The 27,141-nt window shown below is 54.4% G+C and overlaps 1 protein-coding gene across 2 annotated transcripts in view; it reads left to right on the forward strand.

Annotated features, from left to right (window-relative positions):
• LOC105491296 (VAC14 component of PIKFYVE complex) overlaps positions 1-27,141 on the forward strand; it is a 115,322-nt gene that overhangs the window by 50,048 nt on the left and 38,133 nt on the right. For both annotated transcript variants that reach the window (XM_071084901.1, XM_071084902.1), the window contains exons 13-14: positions 7,432-7,588; positions 20,728-20,860. In XM_071084901.1, the coding sequence (XP_070941002.1) occupies positions 7,432-7,588; positions 20,728-20,860 (290 nt within the window). The remainder of the gene's footprint in view (positions 1-7,431; positions 7,589-20,727; positions 20,861-27,141) is intronic.

A 27,141-nucleotide genomic window follows, 5' to 3' on the forward strand; every position in this document is an offset into this window, starting at 1 on the left:
TGCCAGCTTGTGCCAGTGCCTTCTTCCATGCTCTCAGCAGTGGGAGCCCTACTGTCCTTCCCGTGGCTCCCCCAGGGGACCCTTCCTGGATACAGCAGCCCGGCTTCCTAGGGTGAGCTCTCTGGCCGATGCCCCTAAACCAGGGCAGCAAGAGCCATTCCTTATGTGGTCAGGGACTGAGGAGGCTTGGCCAGCCAGGCTGCACCCCTCACGAACGATGGAGCCAGGCTCCTGCTTGGAGTGAAGCAGAGGACCCCAGGGTTTTCCAGGAGTGCCTGACCTCAAGGCCTGTGTACTTCACATCAGCTCCCCTTCACAAGAAGTAGCAGCTGGACCTGACCCAGATCTCAGGCAAGGCCCCTGCGACCTGACAGCTCCAGGCAGGAGCATCAGATAACCCTTGGCAGTGGCCTGCACTGGCCAGACCTCAGCTTCCAAGGCCTTTAGCCTGAATTCACCTCTCCCCACCAGTACCAAGTGTGTCCATCGGAAACATTCTTGCAGCGTCTTCCTGGCCAGGCCTGGAGAGGGCCCAGCTTGGGGATTTCCTGTCAACACAAGAAGGTTTCCCTCTTCAGGAGCTAGAACGCTGAGTCATTTGACTCCTAGGGCCTCATCAGCCGACCAGTGGCCTGTGTGAACCTTTGACCAAGTTTCTTAAGGATCAGTGGGTAGAGTGAAGTAGGCGGCCTCTCCTTCCATGCTCTTTGGCAGGAGCTGCTCCGAGCCATCCATCTTCCATTTCCTGTCCAGTGCTGGAGGTCAGCAAGTATTTATTCATTTCAGACTGAGTGCCTTGCCCTGGGACTTTATGTTCAGGAATCTTGGTAGGAGGTGAGAACGGGCCTCCCAGCCTCGACACTTGACTTTGCAAAGCTGGTGTCCAGTTCCCAGCTGTTCCCAGGATGGTAAAAGGAGCCGCTGCAGCACCCTGGGGAGAGTGAGAGCTGGGAACCTTCCATGCCGAGGTCTCTCAGGGCTGCTCTGGGACCAGGTGGTGGGACAATGAGTGCCCAGACGGACCAACCAGAGAAGAAGGGGAGCAGCCACCATCCCAGAGAGACTAGGCTTCACCTGCTAGAATGCAGTGGGGCAACAGCCTGTGGTGGCCCCACCCAGATACTCACCCTCCTGCCACATTGAAATATGCCCTTTGCTGGTATAAAGTCACCGCCGTGGAAGGCAAGAAGCCGTCTCCCCTCAGCCTGAGCCCCCGCCCACAGCTGCTTTGTGAGATGCTGCCCACACCCAGGTGCCACCAACCCTGACCCTTTCACTCCACCGATGGCCAGCTCACTCCACTCCGAAACCAGGGGCCTGCTGATGGGCCTTCCCCACCCCCGCCTGTCACCATGGTAACGGCAGGCGCTCCTGCTCCTGCAGAATATTGCTTTCTTGTAACCTCCCTCCCTCCCTCTCTTTCCTCCCTTCTTTCTCTCACACAAAAAGAAAGCACAAGTGTTTTATATTCATTTTGCAAAAAAGCTGTGTAGCGCATACTAATTGGTGTGGCTTCCTCCCGCTTTCTTTGAGCCTTTTCTCATCGTCAGAGCCAGGACTACAGGCCCAGCCAGCCTGCTCACTGGAAGGAGAACTAGGTCTGTTTTCCTGGAGGCTGAAGCAGGAGTGGCCTAGCAGCGTGTCTTTAGCTCTGGGGCCTTTCCTCCAGGCTTGAGAGGGGCACACAGTAAGCCAGGCCACTGAGATCGCCTTCTCCTCCCGGAGCTTTCTACCTGTACACCAAGGATTGTAGGGTCTCCAGGTGGCTGGAGCACCAAAACTCTGGCCCAGCACAGAGGCTCAAAGCCAGGTGCAGCTGGAAGAGCAGCTCCCCACGTTCTCTGTTGCTGGGTCCCAGACCCCCTGTTGAGGTTGCCTCCCAGGGCCTTCCTTTCACCAGGGCCTCTCTTCCACCGCAGGCAGAGACAAGAGTCCTGGCCAAGGTCTGCATCAAGATTGGTGCTCCAGAGCCTCAAGGTCACACCCTGGGCTGAGTCAGGTTTGCTAGCAACTGGGAGCGAAGCAGCAGCCAGACTGGAGGGACACAGAAGCCGGGTATCAGCCGACTCCCTACACCCCAGGCTCCACCTCAAGCCATTCCTTGCCCTCCATCTGGGTGGCCCCTTCTCACCTCTAGGAGGCTGAAGGAAGATGGGGATGCTGTTTCGGGGTCCTGCGTTATTTAAGGGACTGGAGGGGTGCTGTGTGTCTGTGTGCACAAGCGCACACGGTGTCGTCCCAGGCAGGGCTGTGGGCTTTTTGCCAGCCTCTGGGGACCAGAGACAAATCCTATGATATGTAAGCACAGGAGGAGTGGCTGGGATTACTGAAGGAACCTGTAGACAACATTTCCGGCTTTAATTGTGCAATTGAAGTGTAATTTGCATTCATTTGCCATTTGGTGTTAAACTTTCTAAAATAAGAGAATTGAAAATGTAAAATATGCGGCTTTGCTGGCTGTGCTCTACAGTGGGGTGGGAGGCAGTAGTACTGAGGTGGGCTAAGCACATTCTCTGCAGGGGAGAAATCGGGGTCGGAAGCCCTTGGTGTGGGCACTGCTGTCCGTGCTCAGTCACTAAGCCCGGGCCGGGGAACAGCTCAGCTGTGGGACCTGAAATCTTGGAATGGAAGTGGTGAGCCAGCCTTTCTTGTGTGCCTGCTTTTCGTGCTTTGCACATCAAGTATCTCTTATAACCTTCACAACAGCCTGGCAAGGTCCAATCTCAATTGTGCATATGAGGAAACCGAGGCCCCCATCCTCTGCAAAATGAAGTTCAGACTTCTTTGTCTATGTCATGAGCTCTTTTTTGGTTTATGGTTTTTTGTTTTTGTTTTTGTTTTTGAGACAGAGTCTCACTCTGTCGCCCAGACTGGAGTGAAGTAGTGCGATCTCAGCTCACTACAGCCTCTGCTCAAGCAATTCTCCTGCCTCAGCCTCCTGAGTTGCTAGGATTACAGATTCGCACCACCACACCCAACTAATTTTTGTATTTTTAGTAGAGAGAGTGTTTTGCCATGTTCACCAGGCTGGTCTTGAACTCCTGACATCAAGTGATCCGCCTGCCTCGGCCTCCCAAAGTGCTGGGATTACAGGTGTGAGCGACTGCACCTGGCCTTGTGTCATGAGCTCTTGAAGGTCTGGCCCTGCCTACCACTTTGGCCTGATTTCTGGCCATACCCTCACCTCTGGCCCCATTCCCCACTCTGGAGCTGGCCCCAAAGCCTAGTTTCCTGGAATGTGCCACGTGGTTCTGCATCCATGAATAGCTTATGCTAGGTAAGAGAATGCTTTGAATGCCATTCTCGAATGCCTTTCTCTCCCTTCTCACTCCCTTGGCCAACTCATGCTCAACTACTTCCAGAGCTTCCTGGCTCCCCTCAGGCATCATCACAGGGACCCTGGCACCCGCCCTGTATCATCAGTAAATGCTCACTGCCTGACTCCTCGGGGAGTCTGTGACCTCACTGAAGGCGGAGCCTGGCCTGTCTGGCCTTGTGTCTCTTATAGCCAGCACAGGACCAGCTCACAGCAGCTGCTCAGTAGCTGTCTGGAAAGGGAGCGTTGTGTGGTTGAAGTTAACTGGTCCAGGGTCAGGATTGGATGTCAGGACTGTCTGACCACGGCACCCTGTGTAGTGTTATCAGCAGGCTCGGGTTTGGGGACCAGAGCTGGGTTTGAGGTGGACTCACTGTTACCTTGAGCAAGTGACTATCCAAGTCTCAGATCCCTTGTGTGTATCATGTGAGATGAGACTGGTGACAAGTAAGGGCATTCATTGTGGCCGGGAGCGAGGACAGCCTGCTCTGCTGGCCCTGGAGCCACTCAAGGGGTGGAAACAACCTTGCACAGGCCAGGCCTCTTGGTGGCTTTTTCCAGGCCTCCTTTCCAACAGGGAAATAGGTACCTGCTGGATACCCAGCATGAATCAGTTTGTCCGCATGGCACAGGGATCTTGCCGAGGGCTGGCCTGGCCGCAGCCGCCCCGCTGGGTCACACTTTTCTCCTCACTTCCTCCCTTGCTGCACGTGACCACCAGTGTTGGCTGCCCAGAGGCATGTGCCTCTGTCCCCTTGCACAGACAGACCTGGGTGGGATGGGCAGCATGGGGGCGGGGGGCGAAGTGATGTAAAGAGACAAAGGTCGCCTCCCCATGCTCCTCCTCTCCCCTGGATCAGGCGAGGGACCCCAGGGAGTGGGTGAGACCCTACCACCTCGGGCTGCGGGCAGAGCAAGAGCAGATGGGTTAGGAATTAGGTTGCTGATTTGGGGTTTTGTCCCCCCACCCCCTTTTTTTTTTTTTTTTTTAATAAGATGGAGTCTTGCCCTGTCGCCCAGGCTGGAGTGCAGTGGCGCGATCTCAGCTCGCTGCAAGCTCTGCCTCCCAGGTTCACGCCATTCTCCTGCCTCAGCCTCCCGAGTAGCTGTGACTACAGGCGCCCACCACCACACCCGGCTAATTTTTTGTATTTTTAGTAGAGATGGGGTTTCACCGTGTTAGCCAAGATGGTCTTGATCTCCTGACTTCGTGATCCTACCACCTCGGCCTCCCAAAGTGCTGGGATTACAAGCGTGAGCCACCGCGCCTGGCCTGTCCCCCTTTTTTTTTGTACAACTCACATACCATAAAATTCATAAAAACGACTCTATTAGTATTTTGACAAGATTATACAACCATCACTACTAATTCCAGAACATTTTCATGACCCCAGAAAGAAGCCCTATACATACCCTGCACCCATTAGGAGTCACTCCGCATGCCTCCCTCCCTACAGCCCCTGGCAACCACAAATCCACCCTCTGTCTATGTGGATCTCCTGTTAATGGAGTCGTCATACAGGGTGTGGACTTCGTGACTGACTTCTCAGCAGGTTTTTTCAAGGTTCATCCACGTGTAGCAGGTACTTCATTTCTTTTTATTAGCAAATAATATTCCCTGGTGTGGATGTGCCACGTTCCATCTCTTCGTGTCTGCACTGCAGGGCCTTTGGGTTATTTCCATTTTCTAGCTATTAGGAAAAATGCCGCCGTGAGCATTTATATACAAGTTTGATGTGCACAGACATTTGCGGTTCTCTTGGTAACTGCCTAGGAGTGGGCGTATACCTATGGCAGCTCTCTGGGTAACTGAGGAGCTGTTGGCTTGACTCTTGCTCGCTGTTTAATTTTGGGTGAGTCATTCCCCCACCCTCCCCCCAACTCCATTTCCTGGTCTCAAGTCCCCTCCCTGGCCATGCTTGGACAGTCAAGCAAGCATTGGGGTGCGTGGCCTCTGTACATCCTGCCGTGGCAGGTGTGCAGGGGCTGAATCGGGCAGGACCGCGGCGTCATATATTGCTGTGCCAGTTGCCCATCCTGGCTTCTGCCCTGTGTCTTTCTTCTGTGGCTGAAGCAAAGAATCCCTGGAGGCTCTGTCCTCAGTGGGAGCAGAGGCCTTGGCCCTCCCTGCTTCTAGACTGAGACCCGCCCAGGGATCCCCGGCTCCTGGCCTGGGTGCAGGAGCACCCCTTGCTTCTGCCATATGACTGGGCTGTATGGCAGCCATGTGTCTCAGCCACGTGGATTCATCAGCTCTCCATTCTGTGTGCCAGGCCATGGGCAGGGGTGGCTGTGACTCACCTATACAGCCCCAGAATCCAGCGCAGCCACTGGCACAGAGCAGGGGCTCAGGGGCCCACAGACATCCCAGTCTCCATGAGTGGGAGAGGGACAAAGGGAAGTACAGAGTTGGACAGTAGGAGGCGGGTCTGTGAGAGTGAGCACCAGCTCCTGCCTGGATGAGGCTGGGAGATTGCGTGCCAACACGTGACGCTGTTTGAAGACTGAGGGGCGGGAATGGGTGAGCAAGCAAAGGGGTTCCCGGCCAGGTGTGCCAGGGCTGGCCTAGAGGAACCAAGAGGAGAAGTGACAATTGGGCAGTGTGGGGGAGGCACTGGCACTGTGTTTGCATTGACAGGAACGGCTTTCAAGGGGGTAGGCCTTATCTTGTTTGTTTTCGAGATAAAATTTGCCCTTTTGAAGCATAGAATTCACTGGCTTTTCGTATATTCACAAGCTTTTTGCAACCATCCCCCCAGTCTAATTCCAGAACATTTTAATCCCTCAGTAGGAGCCCTACAGTGCTAACCTTATCTTGTATTCCTATATTCCAGCCACCTGGCCAGTCTTGGCCCATGTGGCCCTGCCCATCAGGCTCTGACCCACTTCCCCTGGTCTAGGGCTGAAGCCCCTACTTGCTGTGGTTATTCTTGGCCTGGGCTCAGAATAGCCCAGGAAGAGACGCAGGCAACCACCCATTCAACTGATGTTTGTTGGGCATCTGCTGGGCACAGGGCAGTCCGGAGATACACCTTTTGGGGGGACAGGCACAGTCCCTAGCCCAGAGCAAGAGAGGAGTGAGGGGCAGAAAGAGCAGGCGACCACCTGCAGTGTGAGGAGTTCCCTTCAGGACAAGCACAGCCAGCAGAAGGTGGCCAGGAAGCCTCAGCAGTCCCTGGGGCAGGTACACACACACACACACACACACACACACACACACAGGGCCCCCGCCCCTTTCCCTACTGCCCATTGCAGCAGAGTGGTGGGCTGGACTTTGCCACCATGCCAGCTCTTGGTGCCAGGCAAAGATGGGTGCTGTGCGAGGAGAGGCAGCTTCTAAGGATACAGGGGCTGTAGAGCAACCCTGGGGACATTGTGACACAGCGCTGACCTGCACTCACACTCAGCGCTGGCCCCACGCCCTCCTCTGCCTCTGTCTCAGAAGAACTCAGCAGGCAGGTGGTCAGGCTGGGGCCTTGCCCCACCCAAATCTGTGCAGGGACACTTTAGAGCCACCGAGGACCACCTGACGTGTCCGGACATTAGGAAGTCCTTTACCTTGGAGACCAGAGTAGCATGCCACATGTGGAGGGCCCTTTAGGGTCTGCAGTGGCCTGGTGTCACCTCTGCAGAAGAAGCTGTTCTGTGGCCTGATGGTGGGTGGGGCCGTGGCTGCTCCACACAGTGAACACAGTGGAACATGGCCTGGAGGGCACTTTGGGAGTCTTGTGCAGCCTGGGGGCCTTTAAATGCACACTGTGCAGACAACACCCTGCTTCCTGAGTCCTGTGACTCCCAGGAACCCTCAGAACCCTGTTCAAGGGACCCAAGAGGAGAGGGATCATGAGGAAGCTGACTCACTGAACCTCGGATTCCAGTTTCCTTCCCCCAGAGGCCCCATTCACTGCAGTCTGTGTTCCCTTCGATCTGGATCCTTTGTTTCACTTTTCTGAGCATGCCCCAGCTGTGGCCTTAGTGGCTCTTCCCAGCCTGCTGTCATCTGCAGACCCCTCCCCACCTCTGCAGGTGGCTCTGTGCCACCCACCGCACCTCTGCCCAGGTCAGCACAGCTTGCAGCGGAGAGCTCATCCCTGCCGCCCTGCTTCTCTCCCCAGGTGATCCTGAAGGACCTGGAGGTGCTGGCAGAAATCGCTTCCTCCCCTGCAGGCCAGACGGATGACCCAGGGCCCCTCGATGGCCCTGACCTCCGGGCCAGCCACTCAGAGCTCCAGGTGCCCACCCCCGGCAGAGCCGGCCTACTGAACACCTCCGGTAAGTCTTCTCCTGAAGGTTTCAGCCTCAGGGGCCTTAGTGCCAGTGCCGGTCTTGGGCTGGACCACGGCGGTCCTTTGGGTTGTTGCTCAGGAACTCTGGAGCTCGGCCAGGATGTGAGGGGTCTGTGGGTTGCTCCTGGCAATCTCCCACCTCAAGAGCCCCCAGAGGCAGGCAGCTCTCGTCCTCTAGCAGCCTCCAGAGACCCTCACAGGACTTTCTTCACATCTCCCTGCACCTTTGATGCCTTTGAGCCACTGACTAAACATAAAACCTTCTGGGTCGGCTGCTGGTCTCTCTGCCTGGGCAGCACCTCTCCAGTCTGGTATCCAGGGGCTTCGGTCTTGGGGTCTCACAGGTGGAATACTAGGTGGCCATTCCCTTTCTCTCTGAGAAACTAAAAATAGTGGCAGGCAGCACAGGCAGGAGACGGCATTATTCTCACAGATTGTTTCTGGGCAGTCTTTGGAAGTAAAGGTGGCTATAGCATCCCTAGCGCTCGTCCCTCAGTCCCTTCCAGATGACAGGGACTCTTCTCTCTGGGCCCTGGCAGACGCCACTTCCCTCTGGCGATGCAGTCCTGGAAAATGCCTGGGGACACAGTTGGTAGGAAAGTTCCCAGTGAATCTCAGGTGTCTCCATGGGGGTCTCTGTCCTTTGTGTCTGGAATTTACTCCTTCCCGTGGGTTCGTGGTCTCGCTGACTTCAAGAATGAAGCTACAGACCTTTGCAGTGAGTGTTACAGCTCTTAAAGGTGTTGTGGACCCAAAGAGTGAGCAGCAGCAAGATTTATTGTGAAGAATGAAAGATCAAAGCTTCTTTGTTTGGAAGGGGACCCAAGAGGGTTGCTGCTGCTGGCTTGGCCAGCTTTTATTCCCTTATTTGGCCCTGCCCATGTCCTGCTGATTGGTCCATTTTACAGAGCACTGATTGGTCCATTTTACAGAGTGCTGATTGGTGCATTTACAATCCTTTAGCTAGACACAGAGGGCTGATTGGTGCATTTTTACAGAGTGCTGATTGGTGCGTTTACAATCCTTTGGCTAGACACAGTGCTGATTGGTGTGTTTTTACAGAGTGCTGATTGGTGCATTTACAATCCTTTAGCTAGACACAGTGCTGATTGGTGCGTTTACAGTCCTTTAGCTAGACACACAGTGCTGATTGGTTTGTTTTTACAGAGTGTTGATTGGTGCATTTACAATCCTTTAGCTATACACAGAGCGCTGATTGGTGTGTTTACAGTCCTCTACCTAGACCGAAAAGTTCTCCAAGTCCCCTCTCGACCCAGGAAGTCCAGCTGGCTTCACCTCTCACTTTGATGCAGCCTCATGCGTCATAGAGGTTTAGGGGCCTTGCAGCCTCAGCCTCCCCTCACAGCCCAGCTATGCTGGTCTCAGCTTGAGAGTACCTCCTTGGCCTCAGTGGGAGGCGCCCCAGCCCTGTTTGGTGCTGAGACAAGGCCCAGTGCCTGAGAAGTTCAAGGGGTGGCCAGAGCCCCGCAGGCCTGCCTGTGCCCCAGGACATGCCAGGTCAAGTCATAGAAGGCCCATGTGGGGCCTTGCCCAGGAGTCCAGTTCTAGGCAGTCAGTGGCCGTGAACTGACACCAAGGGAAAGAACACCAAGGGTGGTTCCCACATCCTGACCCTGGGACCCCTGCTGGGACTCCCACCCTCTATCCCTCAGCAAGCAAGTCCATTCTCCATCCTGTGTCCCCAAGTCAGCACATGGGGACCAACCTTAAGTCCTTGGGACAGATGGCAGGAATGCCAGAGGTGGAGTGTGGGGGCCCAGCGAAGGGGATGGACAAGGAAGAGAGAAGAGAGAGCTCTTCCTTAGGAAGGGAGGGTCTGGTGGGGAGGAGCAGCAAGAACTGACCGGAAGACGGGCAGTAGCCAAGAGGAGACATCCTGCAGGGAGGAGGCCCAGGCAGAGGAGCCCTGGGGGTGCGCCCTCAGCTCTCCCTCCCCAGGAAGCAGGCGCCACAGCCTCTTCTCTCCTTCTCAAATTGGCAGCAGCAGAGAACTTGAAGGCAGCACAGCCTTGTGACAGGGCGAGGACACCCAGGCCTCCCAGGCCGTCTGTGACCTGTCTTCCCTGTGTTTTATCTCTTCCTCCCGGGCACAGAGAAGTTGATGACTGTGATTTGGGCTCCTGCTCATGGAAGGAGGACCAGGAAACTGCTGAGGGCAGCCGGGGCTGGAGGGAGTAGGATATGTGCCCTGGGGGAGCAGAGCCTGACCCAGGGGGTCCCTGGCAGGCCCTGCAGCATCAAGCCCTTTGCACTGCTCGGGCACCAGGGCCGGGGGCACTATATGGCAGGGCACTCTGAACCCCAGCTCCTGGCCATGCCAAGATGGGCGGGCCGTGAACGAGGCTACGGCAGTAGAGACTCTTGCCTCAGCTCACCGAGGCTGTCAGATTAGCTCACATCAGCCAGGGACTCACTCGGAATTCATAGAAAAACAGCAAAGCATGCCAGATGGAAGAAACTCCGTCCTGGAAAGAACACCAAGGAAGTGCCTGCAGCCAGTCACACTTCTTGCTTCAAGAATCCACAGCCAAGGAGCAGTGGGGGCTGCGGGAGGAGAATCCACAACTCTGTGGGCCAGGAGCTCTTAACCTGAGTCTCACGTGTGGGCCTCAAGGCTCCAAGCGGATCCACGTGTGTGCACATGCGTATGTCCACAGCTGGCATCAGATTTTACAAATGGGGCCATGATTTTAAAAGGTCAGCTCAAACCAGTAAGAGAACAGCCGAGGAAGCCAGAGCATGCCCTGCCCCCCTCTCCCACCTCCACTGCCCTGGAGGGCATGCGCCAGGCACTGAGGGTGTGTGGGGTGGTGCTGAGGTCAGAAGGCAAGCAGGAAGTGCACACTCAATCCCTCCACGAGCTGCTCCTTCCCAGACTGCTTCTCAGGCATGCAAGAGGCTCATTCTGTCTGTTTCCATCTGGCCATGCACATGGACAAGACTGTGAAGCCATACCCTCTTCCTGTTTGGATTCTGCCTGCCTCTGGCTCTCCAGGGCGCAGCCCTGAGAACTTGGAGAACTTGGAGGCAGCAGTGCTGTGTCCGTGTAGGGGAGATTGCCCCAAAGGCACGAAGGGACTGTCTGGAAAGCCTCAGAGGCAGGGAGCCTAGCAAAGATGAAGTTGGTGGCATCTGTAGGGAACCAAGTGGCGCGGATCACACACAGCAGTGGAGAAGCAAGCCCATCACACGCCTGGGTAGCTGCTGTGTTGGCCTAAATGCACCACAGCCGTGGTTCCCAAGGCCCCCCGAGGCAGAGTCACCCACATGGGATTTTCCTCTCGCCTGTCCTAGCATAAACATCTCCCCCTCCCTCGCAGAGCGGTGAAGGCAGAGGCTTCTCCCACCCTGCCTCCCTCATTCCTGACCTGTGCAGAGCCCCAGCATGGGGGAGAGAATGGCCTGGGGGCAAACAGGATGGGGAGCGGCCTGGGTGGGCAGCTCTGGGGGAAGCTGGCTGAGGGACACCATGCTTTCCTGTCTCCCACCCTTGGGATCTCCTGTGTCTCCTCCTTTTGTATTTCCTGTCTCCACTCAGGGGAGTCTGCGGAGGTCCTGCTGGCTCTGGGGACAGGGATGTCAAACAGGCCTGTGGGCCTGCCATACCCTGAGCCTATGCAGAAAGCTTCAAAGGACAGAGGAGGCCTCTGGGATCAGCCCTTTGTTAGAGACATGCCTGGACTCCCGGGGCCTGGACATCTCTGCTGCCAGAGAGGGTGCGGCCAGGCCTGGGGAGACCCAATCAGCCTTTAGGATCCTTGGCCGTGCACAGCAGTGTGTCAGTCTGAGGCCAAAGGTCACCCTAGGACTGATGTTCACCCCTAAAACCCAGTCTTCCCTGACTTTGCCTGCCACGGGGCCCATTGCTGCTGGGATAAAAACCATTCATGTCGCCAGCCACGTTGGCTCACTCCTATAATCCCAACACTTTGGGAGCCTAAGGCAGATGGATCACCTGAGGTCAGGAGTTTGAGACCACCCTGGCCAACATGGTGAAACCCCACCTCTACTGAAAATACAAAATTTAGCCAGGCATGGTGGTGCATGCCTGTAATCCCAGCTACTCAAGAGGCTGAGGCAGGAGAATCACTTGAACCCAGCAGGTGGAGGTTGCAGTGAGCCAAGATCGCACCACTGCATTCCAGCCTGGGCAACAGAGCAAGACTACATCTCAAAAAAAAATAAAACAAAATAACTTCATGTCAGTATACCTTGCGGGGCTCAGTGGCCCAAGATATTTTTACCCCTGACTCTGAAAATGGGTAATAATGACATGTTCTTATTTGGTTTCATTCTTTGTAGCCCAGGACAGTCTATTGTAGCCAAATGTCAGCAGCATCTTCATGTCACCAGACAGAAACAAGTTCTAGCAGAAAGCCAGAAAGCCATTTTCCCCAGTAATCACGGCAGCAATCATCATGGCTGCCAGAGCTGGCTGAGGTCACATTAGGCCCTGCCCTGCTCTGAGCACTCACATGTGCTGACTTTTTGGGTGAGCCCCTGGGCTCCTCGCAGCAGCTCTGAGAGGCCAGCACTGTGTCATTCCCCACTTGTTTGGGCCAGGAGCCTGGCCCGAGAGCCCACACTTCTCACCCTCCTCTCAGGAATCCCACCTGCACCAGGCACTGGAAGCTTCCATGGCCAGAGGGGAGGAGGAGAGGGGCCAGGCCATGGCCACAGCCTGGCAGTGATGGGGGCATGTCTCCTCTCTTCACAGTGACTTCAGAGACCCCTTCCTGGCCTCAGGTCACGGCAGTGCCTCATCTCTTGTCTTTTGCTGCCAGAGGGATCTAAGTTCACAGCCCTGCTCTGCCCATCCGTCCTATAACTTTGGACGAGGGTCCTACCTCACTGCCACCTCTTTCCTCTCTATAAACCATGTGCTGGGGCACCTGGGGACTCTGTGAGCTCCCACATGGCAAGGGCTAAGCTAAATGCTCCCTGAACGTGAAGGGGGCCTTTGCTTATATCCTGGTTATTACAGGCCAGTGCAGAGGGCCCCTCTGGGAGGCTTCCCTGGAGAGCCCAGCTTCTCCTGCCCCTCTGTTCCAACCCACTTGCTTGTCTCAGGCTGCCTGGGTGGGTGGCGGAGTTCACATCTGCTCCCTCCTGGCTGTGACCTCTTAGAACCCCTGCTGAAAGTGCAGATGGAGGCTCCTCAGCATCGCCCAGTGCTGGGTGATTTGTGTGATCAGCTCAGTTTGAATAGCAGCATGGCAGGCCACAAAGGCCAAGTTTACGCATCCCAGAATCCCTGGCACCAGGTGCCCAGTAAGGGTCAGTGCCCATTTTTGAAAGTTCAATAAAATAATGGAAGGCAGGGGCACCAATCACCTGAGCCTGAGGCCCCTCTGGCACTGCTGCCCAGAACGGCATCCTCTCATGCCTGTGCTGCCAGGCTCTCCCTTGTCCAGGTGGAAGCCCCAGCAGTCCAGCCCTCCTGCCCCTGGGAGCCTTCCTCTGCACCCTCTCCTCACTGCCCTTGGCCCCAGCCCTCACCCTGCAGCAACAGCTGTTTCCCGGTGGCAGACTGCTATGTGACCTCTCCACTGCCGCGTCAGCTGGAAGTCCCCTCTGGGCCTTGCTGTGTCCCATCAGCTTCTCTCTCGCTCTGACCTGAGCAGCTGCAAAGTCTCCTGGCTATGGTTGATGCCTGCAGCGCTCCTGTCCTGCTGACCCAGGCCGGCTCACAGATGAGAAAGTGATCGTCCCTTGGGTGGGTTCCCAAGATGATGCCATTGCGGCGGCCTTTGTCCACGTAACTCTGCACCCCCTCCAGTTCTGCAGACTCTACACCCCCAAGACCCTGCTAAGCCTCCCTTTCTCCCAGCCACTTGATTCTGGGGGGAAGCTGCCCCTTCCCCACCCTGTCCTCTTGGTTCCATATGAGCCTCTCCATCACCCACCCCTTCCGTGGACTACTTCCTGTGCCAAGCACGACTTGATGCTCTTTAGCCCTGCCTGGTTCACTGGAGAGGAGCTGGCGTTGGAGAAGGCGGCGCTGCCTCCCCTCCCCTGCTAGTCAGCGACAGGGCCTGGATCTGATGTGGTCCCTTGGACTCTGGGTGCCCTGAGCAGCCTCTGGCCCTTCCCTTGTATCCTCCAGGCAGCAGATCTTGAGCCCACAATGGGCTGTCCGGGCACATGGACCCCGACCCCAGCAGGGAGGGAGGCCGGAGTAGAGCAGGGACCCTGCTGGGCCTGAACTGGGTGGCTGACGTTTTCACATCTGGTTCTGTTGAACTGTAACTCACATTATGTACTGAAGCCAGGGCTATTTTTATCCTGACATGTGAGGTTCCTTCACGTCATAACCACAAAACTCAATCCAAAACATCCCGGGGCAGGTTGTTTGTAAGACGTTCTGTGGAGTCTCATGTCGCCACATCAGGTTTCACTTAGTAACATCTGCAGGGCTGGCTCCCCGGCCGCCCACCCCGCCAGCCTGGTTTCTGTGTGGAGTGCGTCTCTGTGCCCCTGGCCAGCCGCCGGACACATGCACTTCCTGCCAGGGCCTGGCAGGCTCCTCCCTTGCCCAAACCAGAAATGCAAGGCACAGTGGCCTTCAGCTGAGGGATAGGGCTCTCCCTCATGCTCCTGCCCTCTGCAGGATTGGGGAATGGAAATCCCACTCTCCTGGGCCCCTCACAGAGAGCCTCTCTCCCAAGACACACAGCCAGGTTGTGGGCCCCCCTCTCCCTCACCCCTGGCTGCGGCAGCTGCCCACCATCTCCAGGGGGGCCGTGCCTCAGTGGCGCCCCTGAGTAAAACAACTGAGGTCCTTGGAGTGCAGTGTTGGAAGGCGTGCCCTGAGCTGCCCTGTCCTGGCTCCCACTTTCCTCATGCGCCTGCAGCACCCAGCCCAGGACCCTGCTTACAAGAGCAGATGAGCCAGAGCCGGAGGTAGGCAGAAGAGCAGGCAGCAGGGAGGCAGAAATCAGCGTACTTGAGGGGCCCATTGCTCCTGTAGTCACCCTCCTGGGGCGAGCTTCTCCACCCATCTCCTCCTCCTGAGCCTGCAACCCTGCCTTAGAGAGCATCTCAAGCCGAAAGGCAGCTCACATAAGCAGCGTGGCTGGGGACAATGGGGGCCACTGAGGCTGGGAGAGAGCAAGCAGCCCCCACCCTGTCCTGCTGAGCACTGAGGCCTTTCCCATCCCTGTGCAGCCCGCCCTCCCTGCCGCCTCAATTGTGGCCCCTTTCCCCACCTCCCCTGCTGGGAAAAGACCGCCCTGCTCAAACCTGTGGTCTCAATGCAGCCCCTCCCAAGGCCCCCAGCCCTGTCTTGGGGAGAGCAGAAAGTCTTTAAGCCATGGGAGCACTGTGAGGGCTGAGCTGCACTCAGCTGAGGATGTGAATCGCTTGCCATGGCTTCTCACAGCTGTGACACCGCCCTCCTCCTCCCTTCCACTAACGGTCTCCGCTCCAGGGTCCGAGGGGCAGCCTGGACATTGAGAGTCCGTTTTGGGTCCACACTGGGGGCTGTGGCTAGGGAGACCAGAGTTGTGTCCAGAGTAGCCCAGGCCTTCTCTTCTGCCATCTTTGGCCAGACTGTCAGTGGAGAGGTGGCCTGATCTCCCTACCCTGATGTGTGGGGGTCACAGGTGGCCCCCCTTCTTCCTCAAAGCATCCTGACAGAGCACTGTGAATTTGTGCCAGAAATGGAATCTCCCCACTCAGACATTTCAGACCAGCCCCCAGACATCCATTCTGAGACTCAGAATGAGAACAGTTTGCGCAGTGCTCTGTGCTATGGGACACTTGCTAATAAAAAAGAGCCCCCATTTATTGAGTGCAGACTGTGCGGCAGGCTCCAGACCCAGCACGTTACATGTTTTTACCTCTTTTAATAGGGGCTCTTATTGCACTCACTTTACAGATGAAGAAACTGAGACTTAAACACCATGCTCAGTGCTTCCTACTGCCCCTGTGAGGCTGGAACAGCCCCGTACCTCTCCCTAGTGGCTGCCCAGATGGCCCCAGTTGGGAGAATTTCTTCGTGGTGACTTCCTTCATGGGTCCCTTCGTTCTTGGGAATGCTTTGGAGCCTAAGTGGAAATGGGGTAGGCTGGGGGTGCACATAGAGAAATAGGAAGGCAGCAGGGAGAAGCTTGCAGTGAACTGGGTGCCTCCAATGTGGGCAGCATGAAGCCAGTGCCCTCCAGCCAGGCCACCACGGCCCACCAAATTCATCTCCTGAGGGTGGGAACAGTGAGGCAGGGCTGTCTCAACAGCTGTCTCTGCAGCCACCTCTTTAGAGATCAGCCCCAGCTGGGCCTGGGGTAACTCGATCTATAAGAATGTGACACTTGATTCTGCAAACATTCCCTTTGGGCCAGGAAGCAGAGACTGTTTGCCATTCCAGAATCACTCAGGACCTCCCGAGCCAGGCTGATTCAGGCAGGGACCCAGGACAATGCAGTCCAAACAAGAAGTGGAATGAGGCCTGCCCTTGAACTGGCCTTCTCACTCAGGGCTCCTTCACGCCGCTCATGCGAGCTGTCTAGGAGGTTCTTGGGATTGAGGATGCTACAGTTTGGAGGTGTGGCTCCTGGTGAGGAATCCCTTATAGAGTGATTCACAGCTGGGAAAAACAGAACAGAAAAACGCTTTTTCTAGACCCAACCATCTCCCAGGAAGGACCATGAGAGGATGTAAGGGAAGTCTGAGCTCAGCAAAAAAGACGGAGCCCCTGGGAGAAGAGTCTTCCTGCTGCTTCCAGCCCCCTGGCATCGAATACAGTCAGTCTGTCCAGGCGCCTCCGTGAGATTCACTTGGAATACTCTGGATGGTTCTGCACATTCTTGTTTTGTGCTTTGGGCTGATGCTTCTGGGAACATCTGATGCTTCTGGCCAAGTTTGGTTCCCAGAGCCTCCACATCCTGCCTATCTTGTGCTCGTGCCTGACCATTTCCTCCCTGGTCCAGGGAGAAAGTGAAGGCTCCCACGCAACTTCTGGACCAAAAAGGGGCCAGCCTGGAAAATGATAGCCCCAGATGCCTCTGTTGGCCACTCTGCATCCCCCAGTGCCCTCCCTGGGTTTCCAGAGAGCTGCGGCCAGGTGCTGTTTCCACAGCTCTTCACAGCGTCGTTTCCCGCATCTTCAGTGTCAGTTTGGCAGGACCTGGGTTTCCATCTTTATGCCATCTTCTGCCCTCCTGCAAGGCACTGCCTCCTAATCTGTGAGCCCCAAACATATCTGAACATTGGTACCCAAGAGACAGGCAGCCTGGCAGAGCTGCAAAGAACATGAGTTTTGAAGACCAGCTGCCTGGGTCAGCAACTCTACCACTCGCCAGCTCTGTGACTTTGGATAATCCTCACCCAAATTCACAGCTCCTCTGTGTATGTAATGGGAATAGGAATGGTGCATATTTTTCAAGTTTTTTTTTTTAGGGTGTTAGATACTATGTGTGACGGGTTTAGGCAGGCCAAGCACATAGTAGGTGCTCAATAAATGGTAGCTATGAATTGGCTGTTAAGCTATCATGTTATACTGGAACAATTGGATATCCGTATGCAAAAAGATTTAGGCCCCTTCCTCACACCGTATACAAAAAGTAACTCAAAATAGACCAGAGACCTAAAATATATCAGTAAATCTTTATGACCTTAGATTAGGTAATAATTTCATAGCTATGACACCAAAGGCACAAGCAACCAAAGAAAAAATAGACACATTGGGCTTAATCAAAGTTAAAAATTTTGTGCTTCAAAAAAATGTTTTTAATAAAAAGAGGCTGGGCATGGTGGCTCCTACCTATAACCCCAACACTTTGGGAGGCCAAGGCAGGAGGATCACTTGGGCCCAGGAGTTTGAGACTAGCCTGGGCAACATAGGGAGACCCCATCTTGAAGAAAAAATTTAGCTGGGTGTGATGGCACACACCTGTAGTCGTAGCTACTTGGGAGGCCAAGGCGGGAGGATTGCTTGAGCCCAGGAGTTTGAGGCTGCAGTGAACTGTAATCACTTCAATGCACTACATCCTGGGCAACAGAGCAAGACACTGTTTATTAGGCTGTTCTTGCATTACAATAAAAAAAATACATGGCTGGGTGCAGTGACTCACGCTTGTAATCCCAGCACTTTGGGAGGCCAAGGAAGGCAGATCACCAGGTCAGGAGATTGAGACCATCCTGGCTAACATGGTGAAACCCCACCTCTACTACAAATACAAAAAATAAGCCAAGTGTAGCACACACCCAGCTACAAAGAAGGCTGAGGCAGGAGAATCGCTTGAACCCAGGAAGCAGAGGTTGCAGTGAGTCAAGACGATGCCATTGCACTCCAGCCTGAGAGACCGAACGAGACTCAATCTCAAAAAAAAAAAAAAAAAAAAAACCTGAGAGTAGGTAATTTTTTTTTTTTTTTTTTTTTTTTTTGAGACGGAGTCTCCCTCTGTCACCCAGGCTGGAGTGCAGTGGCCGGATCTCAGCTCACTGCAAGCTCCGCCTCCCGGGTTCACGCCATTCTCCTGCCTCAGCCTCCCGAGTAGCTGGGACTACAGGCGCCTGCCACCTCGCCCGGCTAAGTTTTCGATCTCCTGACCTCGTGATCCGCCCGTCTCGGCCTCCCAAAGTGCTGGGATTACAGGCTTGAGCCACCGCGCCCGGCCTGAGAGTAGGTAATTTATAAAGAGATTTAGTTGGCTCACAGTTCTGCAGGCTTTATGGAAAGCATGGTGCTGGCATCTGCTTGGTTTCTGAGGAGGCCTCAGGAAGCTTACAATCATAGTGGAAGGCAAAGGGGCAGCAGGCAGAGGAGGCCAGAGCAGGAGCAAGAGACTGAGAGGGAGGTGCCCTACACTTTTAAACAGGCAGATCTCACGAGAACTTGTGGTCTCAGAGATAATACCAAGGGGATGGTGCTAACCCATTCATGAGAAATCCACTCCCATCATCCAGTAACCTCCCACCAGGCCCCACTTCCAACGCTGGGAATTAAATTTCAACATGAGATTTAGGTGGGGAGAAATATTCAAATTACAGTATCACCCTATCTCAAAAAAAAAAACATCAACAGAATAGGAGAAAATACCAGCTGATGAATGGACAAACAAAATATGGAATAGCCATAAGGTGGAATATTATTCAACCCTAAAAATGAATACAGAACTGATACATACTACAACATAGATGAACCTTGAAAATGTGCTGAGTGAAAGAAGCCACATACTGCTTAGTTCTATCTATAGGAAACATCCAGAATAGGCAAATCCATAGAGACAAAAGGTAGATGAGTGATTGCCGGGGGCCAATGAAGGTGAGAATGGTGAGTGCTAATCAGTATGGGGTTTCTTTTGGGGGTTGATAAAAATGTTCTGAAATTTGTGGTGATTGCCACACAACTTTGTGAATGTACTGAAAACTGCATTGCACACTTTAGAAGGGTGAACCTTACGGTATATAGATCATATCTCAATAAAGCTGTTTTCTTTTTAAAGATGTCCTGCCTTGGGCTGGGCTTGGTGGCTCACAACCTGTAATCCCAGCACTTTGGGAGGCCGAGTCGGGTTGTTCACCTGAGGTCAGGAGTTCAAGACCAGCCTGGCCAACATGGTGAAACCGTGCCTCTACTAAAAAAAAAAAAAAAAAAAAAAAAATACAAAAATAGCTGGGCGTGGTGGCATATGCCTATAATCTCAGCACTCAAGAGGCTGGGTCAGGAAGATAGCTTGAACCCAGGAGGTGGAGGTTGCAGTGAGCCAAGATCACACCACTGCACTCCAGCCTGGGCAACAAAGCAAGATTCAGTCTCAAAAAAAAAAAAAAAAAAAGTCCTGCCTCAAGCAGAGTGAGGATTCTTTCCATCCCTTGGTAACTCTTTCACAGAACTGTGGAGGTTGACAAATATTAGAAGGGATGGGCCGGGCGCGGTGGCTCAAGCCTGTAATCCGAGCACTTTGGGAGGCCGAGACGGGCGGATCACGAGGTCAGGAGTTCGAGACCATCCTGGCTAACACGGTGAAACCCCGTCTCTACTAAAAAATACAAAAAACTAGCCGGGCGAGGTGGTGGGTGCCTGTAGTCCCGGCTACTCGGGAGGCTGAGGCAGGAGAATGGCGTAAAAACCCGGGAGGTGGAGCTTGCAGTGAGCTGAGATCCGGCCACTGCACTCCACCCTGGGCGACATAGCGAGACTCCGTCTCAAAAAAAAAAAAAAAAAATATTAGAAGGGATGTCCAGGGAAGACCCCAAGGGGCATACAGATACACTATCCCAGACCATCCAAGTATTCCATCAGCCCTTCCCTTGTCCCCTTGGTGCTGGGTACTTTATCAAGGGGCATGTGTGCAAGGGAGGGCTGGAAGTTACCTCCCTGTGTACCTCGGTGTGTTTTCTGCAGGGACACACATCAGAGACATTTGTGCTCCTGGTTAGAAAGCCACCTCAGGCTTTGAAAGTTTTCAGAGTTCTATCCTAAAAGAGCATCTTTGCCTGAGGATGAGGAAGAAAGAGCTTTTGATTTCAAAAGTGAAACTTAAAATACTTTGTAACGTTTGTCAGTGTTTGCTGTCTGTAATCGAGTGGGTGTGTACATCATTTCTTTTTCTCAGGTAATATTAGGGAAGGAGCTTGGCTTTTGCCTCTTGTGGGTCCACCAGTTTTGTTGACCATTGAGCCACAATGACTGACCCATTGACACAAGCACCTTACCCGTTTCTTCTCTTCGACTTCTTGTTTGTCCTTAACGGCCCAAATAGATCCCGAGTGTATTTCATTTACTGGGATAATGAGTAGAGTTTGTTTTTTAAAAAAATTCATAGCACCTAGCAGGGTCTTACATGCATGAGATGTTCACTAAGTGGTTTGGGCTTGGGTTAAGGGGTGGACAGTAATGGGATTTTTTTTTTTTTTTTCAAGTTACGAGTAGGACTTTAACTAATGGGCATTTTTGCAATAAGCCAAGTTGTATTTGCTTGTGCAGACTTGCCTCTTTCTCTGTTGCTCCATGGCTCTTGATTAGAGATTTTCCCTCATCTTGTTATAACACCCCACACACACACTTGTTTGGCATTTATAGTTGTTTATATTCAGTGTGGATCTCATCACCCTGTGGACACATGATCAGAATAAATGCTGCTTCTGTCCCTTTCTCTACAGGTACCAAAGGCTTAGAATGTTCTCCTTCCACTCCCACCATGAATTCCTACTTTTATAAGTTCATGATCAACCTTCTCAAGAGATTCAGCAGCGAACGGAGGCTCCTGGAGGTCAGAGGCCCTTTCATCATCAGGTCAGCCTTGGTGGCGCGCTTTCTCCTCTTCCTCCCACGGCCCCGGCTTTTCACTTTCATGCCGTTCAAGTGTCAAAGCAGCCACCTTGTCTTTCCCTTCTCTCTCCTCCTTTTCCTGACCTTTGGATCTGTTCTTAAAAGAAATGAAGAAGGTTGCCCCTTCATACTGGTTGCTGATGCTTCTGACATGAAACAGACAGGTCAGTGTTGATGTTTTTCCACAAAACTGAATTCATTTTTTCCTTCCTGAGTTACTGTCTTCCCCTGAGGTGGAATGGCCTCTTATTCAATGCCATTGTCAGGCTTTTGGAGAGGAAAGGAGGTGAGCCAGATGGCGTGAGACATGGGGCTGTGCTCCAGGCCCAGCCCCCAGTGCGGGATTTAGCCAGGTTTGGTGGAGCCAGGCTTCTGAGTCATGTGAACCCAGACCAGGATGGTGCCAGGGCAGCAGCCCCAGTGGCTGGAGGCGTCTAGAACTGTTATCACCAGCAGCATGGCTAGGGCTGGTCTTTTGCCTCCAACTCAGCTCCAAGAAGTAGGGTCACCAGAAGCGTGGCCCAGTGTCACCCTCAGCCTGGTGAAAGCTAGAGCAGGGCACAAATTCCTCCAGCTTCTACACCAAAGCCAAGTGGAGGAGATTTCTGGAGTAGTCCAAATGGCCCTAGGTGCTGTTCAGCCGTGGTTCCCAGCCCTGTATGTTAGATCACTGGAGAGGCTTTTTTAAAAAAGATGCCTTATACAAAAATTAGCTGGGTATGGTGGTGCACGCCTGTAATCCCAGCTACTTGGGAGGCTGAGACACACGAATCGCCTGAACCCGGGAGGTGGACGTTGCAGTGAGCCGAGATCACACCACTGCACTGCAGCCTGGGCGAAAGAGCAAGACTCTCGTCTTTAAAAAAAAAAAAAAAAAAGCCTGGGCCTCCCTCTGATGAGTAAAATCGGAACCCCTAGGATGATGGAGTTATTAAAGTGGTCTGGGGTGCTTGGGGACTGAGTAGACTACCGATTACCATGGTCTGGGGGTCAGGAGTTGAAGGAGTCCTGGCAGGGGCCCAGGCTGTATGGGGCTTCAAGGCAGGAAAGAGCCTGGGGAGCTCATCTTGCTGTGAACTAAAAAGCAGGTTCAGCCTGTGGGCCATAGTGAGGATCGGAGACCTTACTCACGGGTCAGCACGGAGCCACTGAAAGGGCTTGAGCAGGGGATCAATGTGACCGGATTTCTGGCTTGAAAGACAACTGTTGCTGGGGCGAATGGGTTGGAGGGACTGAGGTGGAGCCAGCTGGAAGGCTGTTGTCCAAGCAGAGACTGTGGCAGCTTGTGAGGGGGATGGGAATCTGCAGCCAGATTGGAGAATGAGGATTCAATACTGAGTAGGAAGTAGATTTGTCTGGTGACTGATGTGGAAAAAGTGAGGGGAGAGGGAGCTGGGAGTGCCAGGGTGTCCAGGCCTCTGATTTGGGGCAGCTGGGTGGATGGTGATGCCAGTCCCTGAGGTGGGAGACCCAAAAGAGTGGCAGGGAGTGATAAGGGGGTGCATGTTTGAGTTTGAATTACTTTGGGGACACCAAAAGGAAGGTGTTGAAGAAGTAGTTTGCTGTACCAGGCTCTCCAAGGGGATACCGAGGCCCAAGATACAATCTCGAAATTGATGGTATAGTCATTCATTCATTCATTCAACAGATGTTTACTGAACACTAACTCTGTGCAAGGTATCTTTCTAGATGGTTCTGCACTTGCGGAGCTTTCATTCTTAGGGAGTTAGAAGAGGTGGAATGAGAGGGCAGGGGTCTGAGGCTGAACCCTAAGTGTTCCAGACTGTAATGGTTGGGGAAAGAAGGAGAAGCCAGAAAAGGAGACTATGACGAAGGGCCAGAGAGGTAAAGGAAGCAGCCAAGCAGGGAGATGGCAGAAGGCAGTGAGGGAGGTGAGACCCAGGGATGGTGTGCTGGGAGCCGCTGTAGGAGCCTGAATGCTGCTGGGGGAGCTGACGGAGTGGAGCATACAGGAGGTGACCGGCCAGCTCAGGAGCTGAGGTGGAGTTGAGGGCACCCTGGGGATGGGGCCGGAGGATTGAGTCATGGGAGAGGACAGGCCTGCCTGACCAGAAAGACAAAGAGCAGGATCACGGTGCGGGGGCAGGGGCTTCTGATGGTCTGGCCACCAAAAGGATGCCCCTGTGGTAGTGGGGAGGCTGTCACCACCCTCTTGCTTCTCTGGCCTCCTCTAGAGCAGGGCTTCTCAAACAGCGCCGTTGGCATTGGAGCCAGATAACTCTTCGGGATGGCGGCTGTCCTGTGCCCTGTAGGATGTCAGCAGCATCCCAGGCCTCTGCCCCCTGGATGCCGGTAGCGCTTGCATTCACCCAGTTGGAACCATCTGAAACATCTCTAAACATTGCCAAAGGTCCCCTAGGGAGGAGAATCACCCCAGTTGAGAACCACCGTGTCAGAGAGCCAGAAATGGATTCTTAACTTTCATTGGCCGAAAGAGGAAGGTTTCCATGGTGTTTCTTCCCATCACGTTGGCCAGTTTCAGGTAGGGGATTGAGGTAGAGGTTAGCTGTGGTACAAGAGGCCCCCCCACCAGGAAAGCAGCGGAATGTTCCCACAAGAGTGACAGTTAACATCATGTGGTTTTCCAATTGCAGAGGCATCAGTACTCATGATGAGCTCTCCTTGCCTGGACGACTTTCAGAGTCAGTGGAAGGAGAGGCCTTTGGAGGAGGAATTTGTAGCTAGCGTCCCTCTGGAGAACTGGGCTGAAATGGGTTTTCCACCCTGTCTCAGCCCCACATGCCCAGTCAGAGGCATGGGGAGAAGGAGTTTGGGGTAGTAAACAGCATCTCCAGGCTGCACGGAGCAGAAGGGCAGGCACCATGGGCATGCTTGCATGCCCTCCCCACCTGCTCGGGACCCGAGGCTCTGTGAAACTGGAGGCCAGCCCGCCGCCATGTTCCCAGGTACAGACTCCAGGCCAGGGAGGCTTTGCTTGCTTTGCAGTGCATCTCCTGGGCTTCCTGGGGTCACAGGAATCATCATTTTGCAGAAGGGATAATGAGAGGAAGTAATGTGCCCCCAGGCTGGGCAAGAGCTGGGCTGCAAACTGCTGCACTCTGCTAATTCAGCAGCCTCCACTTTGTGGGAGTGCAGAGCCTGGTGCCGTGAGAGGCCCTGAACATCCTGCATGCTAGGACCACCTGAGGCGCAGCTCCTCAGAGTGCTCAGGAGCTGGGCCAGTGGGTCCTCCCTTCCCATCCTTCAGGGGCTCAGTATGGCGATCGCTTGCTCTTCTGGGGCTCAAACCTGTCATGGGCCACACTGGGTTCTCTGTGGAAATGGAGGCTGGCCTCCAGGCCTGACTCCCACCCGCACAGCCACAGAAGGTCTCGTAGCCATTGGCATCCACACTAGAAGCCCAGTGGGCTGGGACAGAAGGAACCTTGTGACTGGTCCCCTCACAGAGGACTGGGTCTCTCCTAGTCCTTCACCTGGTTTCTCCAGACTGCTCTCCCCCAGAAGTAGCACCCACACCTATCAGTGTGCATCCTGGTAGACAGCCACCTGGCCCAGCTGACTCGGGAGCCTGCTGCCCACTCTGCCAGCACACCAGGCCATTGTCGACCAGCCCCTGGGTTGCAGGCGCAGCCACCCAGTCTGGGCACACACATGGCATCTGACATGGAGAAGGCCCTGCAAACATGGGGCTTCCTCCATCCTCCCCATGCTTCTGTGGGGGACTGAGGCCCTTCCAAAGAGCTTTGTTGAGGTGGGGGGTATCCACCTGCCCTCCTGCTTGTCCGTCGCACTTCCTTTTCTCCTGTGATGGCTTTAAAGAGGGACATCATTGGCTGGGTGCGGTGGCTCATGCCTGTAATCCCAGCACTTTGGGAGGCCAAGGTGTGCGGATTTCGAGGTCAGGGGTTTGAGACCAGCCTGGCCAACATAGTGAAACCCTGTCACTACTAAAAATACAAAAATTAGCTGGGCATGGTGGCACATGCCTGTAATCCCAGCTACTCGGGAGGCTGAGGCAGAAGGATCGCTTGAACCCAGGAGGCAGAGGTTGCAGTGAGCCGAGATCATACCACTGCACTGCAGCCTGGGTGACAGAGCAAGGCTCTGTCTCAAAAAAATAAATAAAAATTAAAAAATAAAGAGAGGTATCCCGATGGTTCCGCAGATGCTGGCATGAAGCCACAGACCTGATGAGGCGCACAATGATTTCTTAACCCCCTCTTTAGCTGTTAGGCAAACTCTAAGTTCTTCTTCTTAGCCTCCAAGATTGCACACTGAGAAAGAAAGGAAAGACATTCTTCTGGCCAGCAAGTGAAGAGCCGTTCTTTTGGCAGGAGTGTGTTTAGCTCTGGGCCCTGGAGCGGCTGCTATAGAAAGACAGAGGCATGGGGAGTTCTTGAAGACACACATCTGCTGGCGGTTCTTGGCATTGAGGAAGATGCATGATTTCCCCAAAGACCCTGGGAGCGTTTCCTCTTCCCCAGGCAGCTTTCCCAGGCCGCACCTCCGTGTCGGAGTTGGGGGTGAGAACAGGGTACCCAAGCTCCAGCCAGGCTTGAGTGGGTTGGACTTCCTCTCGGTGTCCACACAGGCTCCTTTTCTGGTGGACATAACAGTTTAGATGCATGTTGAGGTGAAGTCAGTGGCTTTAAAACCTTCATCTTTCAGCTGGCTACTCTGGCCCCAGGCCCTTCGCTTAGCTGATGCCAAGCTCATAGATTGAGGGAAGATGGGGACATGTGCGGTGGGGTGCTGTACCCCACTCCCTCCACAGGACTAAGGGAGATGAGCCTCCTGAGGCACTCGTTTGGGGCTCAAACCCCAATTCCTCCCATTTTTAACCGTGTGACCTGTTTCCAGGCCCTTTCCGCTTTGTCTGTGACACAGCGATGATGGTGCCGGCCGTGTCACAGTGTAGTGGGGTTATGTAAATGGCGCATGTGTCAGCCCCAGTGCTGGTGGCTGTGTCTGATAAAGCGGGGCTGTTGTTCAGCCTCCCCACAGGGCTTCTGCCTCCCAGGGTGGTCTGTGGAGGGGGAACCAGACCCACTTGAGGGGGTGAAATCATGGCACCGTTGTGTCGAGAGCTGACTCCGGTGCACCGGCCCTGTTGCCCCAGCACCCAGGGCACCCACCAGCAGCCCGGCCCGGCTCCGCTAAAACAACTCTGCCCGGAGTAGGTGTTGGTGTGCGTTGCCCTCCCCCGGCCTCTTCCTACCCTCCATGCTAATGCAGGCAGAACAAGCCCAGGCCTTGTCTCCCCGTGAACCATCCACTTATAATCAGTAGAAAGGAGAGGAGGGAGAAAACCCAACCTCTTTGATAAACTGTGATATGAACTCCAGCGTGACCCGACAGCTGTGATCTTTACAAGGCCTGCTTCTGTGCTGGGAAGCGAGCAAGTCTGAAGACAGTCGCTCTGCCTGCCAACACGGCTCTCCGGCCAGCCGCGCTTTGGCTTCAGCGACTGTGCAGTTTTCCCCTCCTCTTCCTCCCTGCCGCGTTGCAGAGAGGACTGGTTGGAGAATGCTTGCATCTGTAATGAGCCACTGTATGCAGTGAATGCCAGGGCCTGACCCGAACCAGCCCAGTTAGTGGCAGATGAGGTCCGAGCCACCTCCTGGGGGAACAGGGCACCCCTCAGATGAGGCGGACATTTGGAGAGGATGGGGCCTACAAGGGAACGGAGGAAGCAGTCATGGCACTTCTTTCATGAGATCCTGACCCAGAGAAGCCCAGCAGCAAGGCTTCCGGTTCATTCTGGGCTTCCTCTCACCTCTGCTACAGACAGGCATGGCAGCCTGTCCAGCTGAGCAAATGCTCAGAGTCCCTAATATGTGCCCCTGCTACTGCCCCTCCCCAGTGTCCTGGGTTTGCATAAGAGCCCTTGTGTTGGGAAGAGGGGGAATAGGTGGAGTGGGGAGCTGATTGGTCACTGAGGGGGTGGGGGGCCAGGCAGCCGCTAGAAACTGGACTTGTTTTTAATTGTGGGGCCTGGGGGAAGGGCCTGAGAAGAAACTCTCTTTCATGCAGTAATTGGGAAATTCCACTTTGCTGGCCTCTCTGCATTCTGCCCTGTGGACAGGGCCCTTGGCTGGGGCCAAATCACCAAGGTGTCCAAGGCCACCCGCTGTATGCATCACTGGCCCCTCCCAAGCCCGGCTCCCACCTCGGGCTCTGTCATCCCCCGCAGCTCCCCAGTTTCCAGTCCACTTGGCATCGGGACCCCCTCCTCACTCTGTGAGTCTTTGTGTGTGCCCCCT

The sequence above is a fragment of the Macaca nemestrina genome, chromosome 18, assembly GCF_043159975.1.
Source record: "Macaca nemestrina isolate mMacNem1 chromosome 18, mMacNem.hap1, whole genome shotgun sequence".
Taxonomy (NCBI): domain Eukaryota; kingdom Metazoa; phylum Chordata; class Mammalia; order Primates; family Cercopithecidae; genus Macaca; species Macaca nemestrina.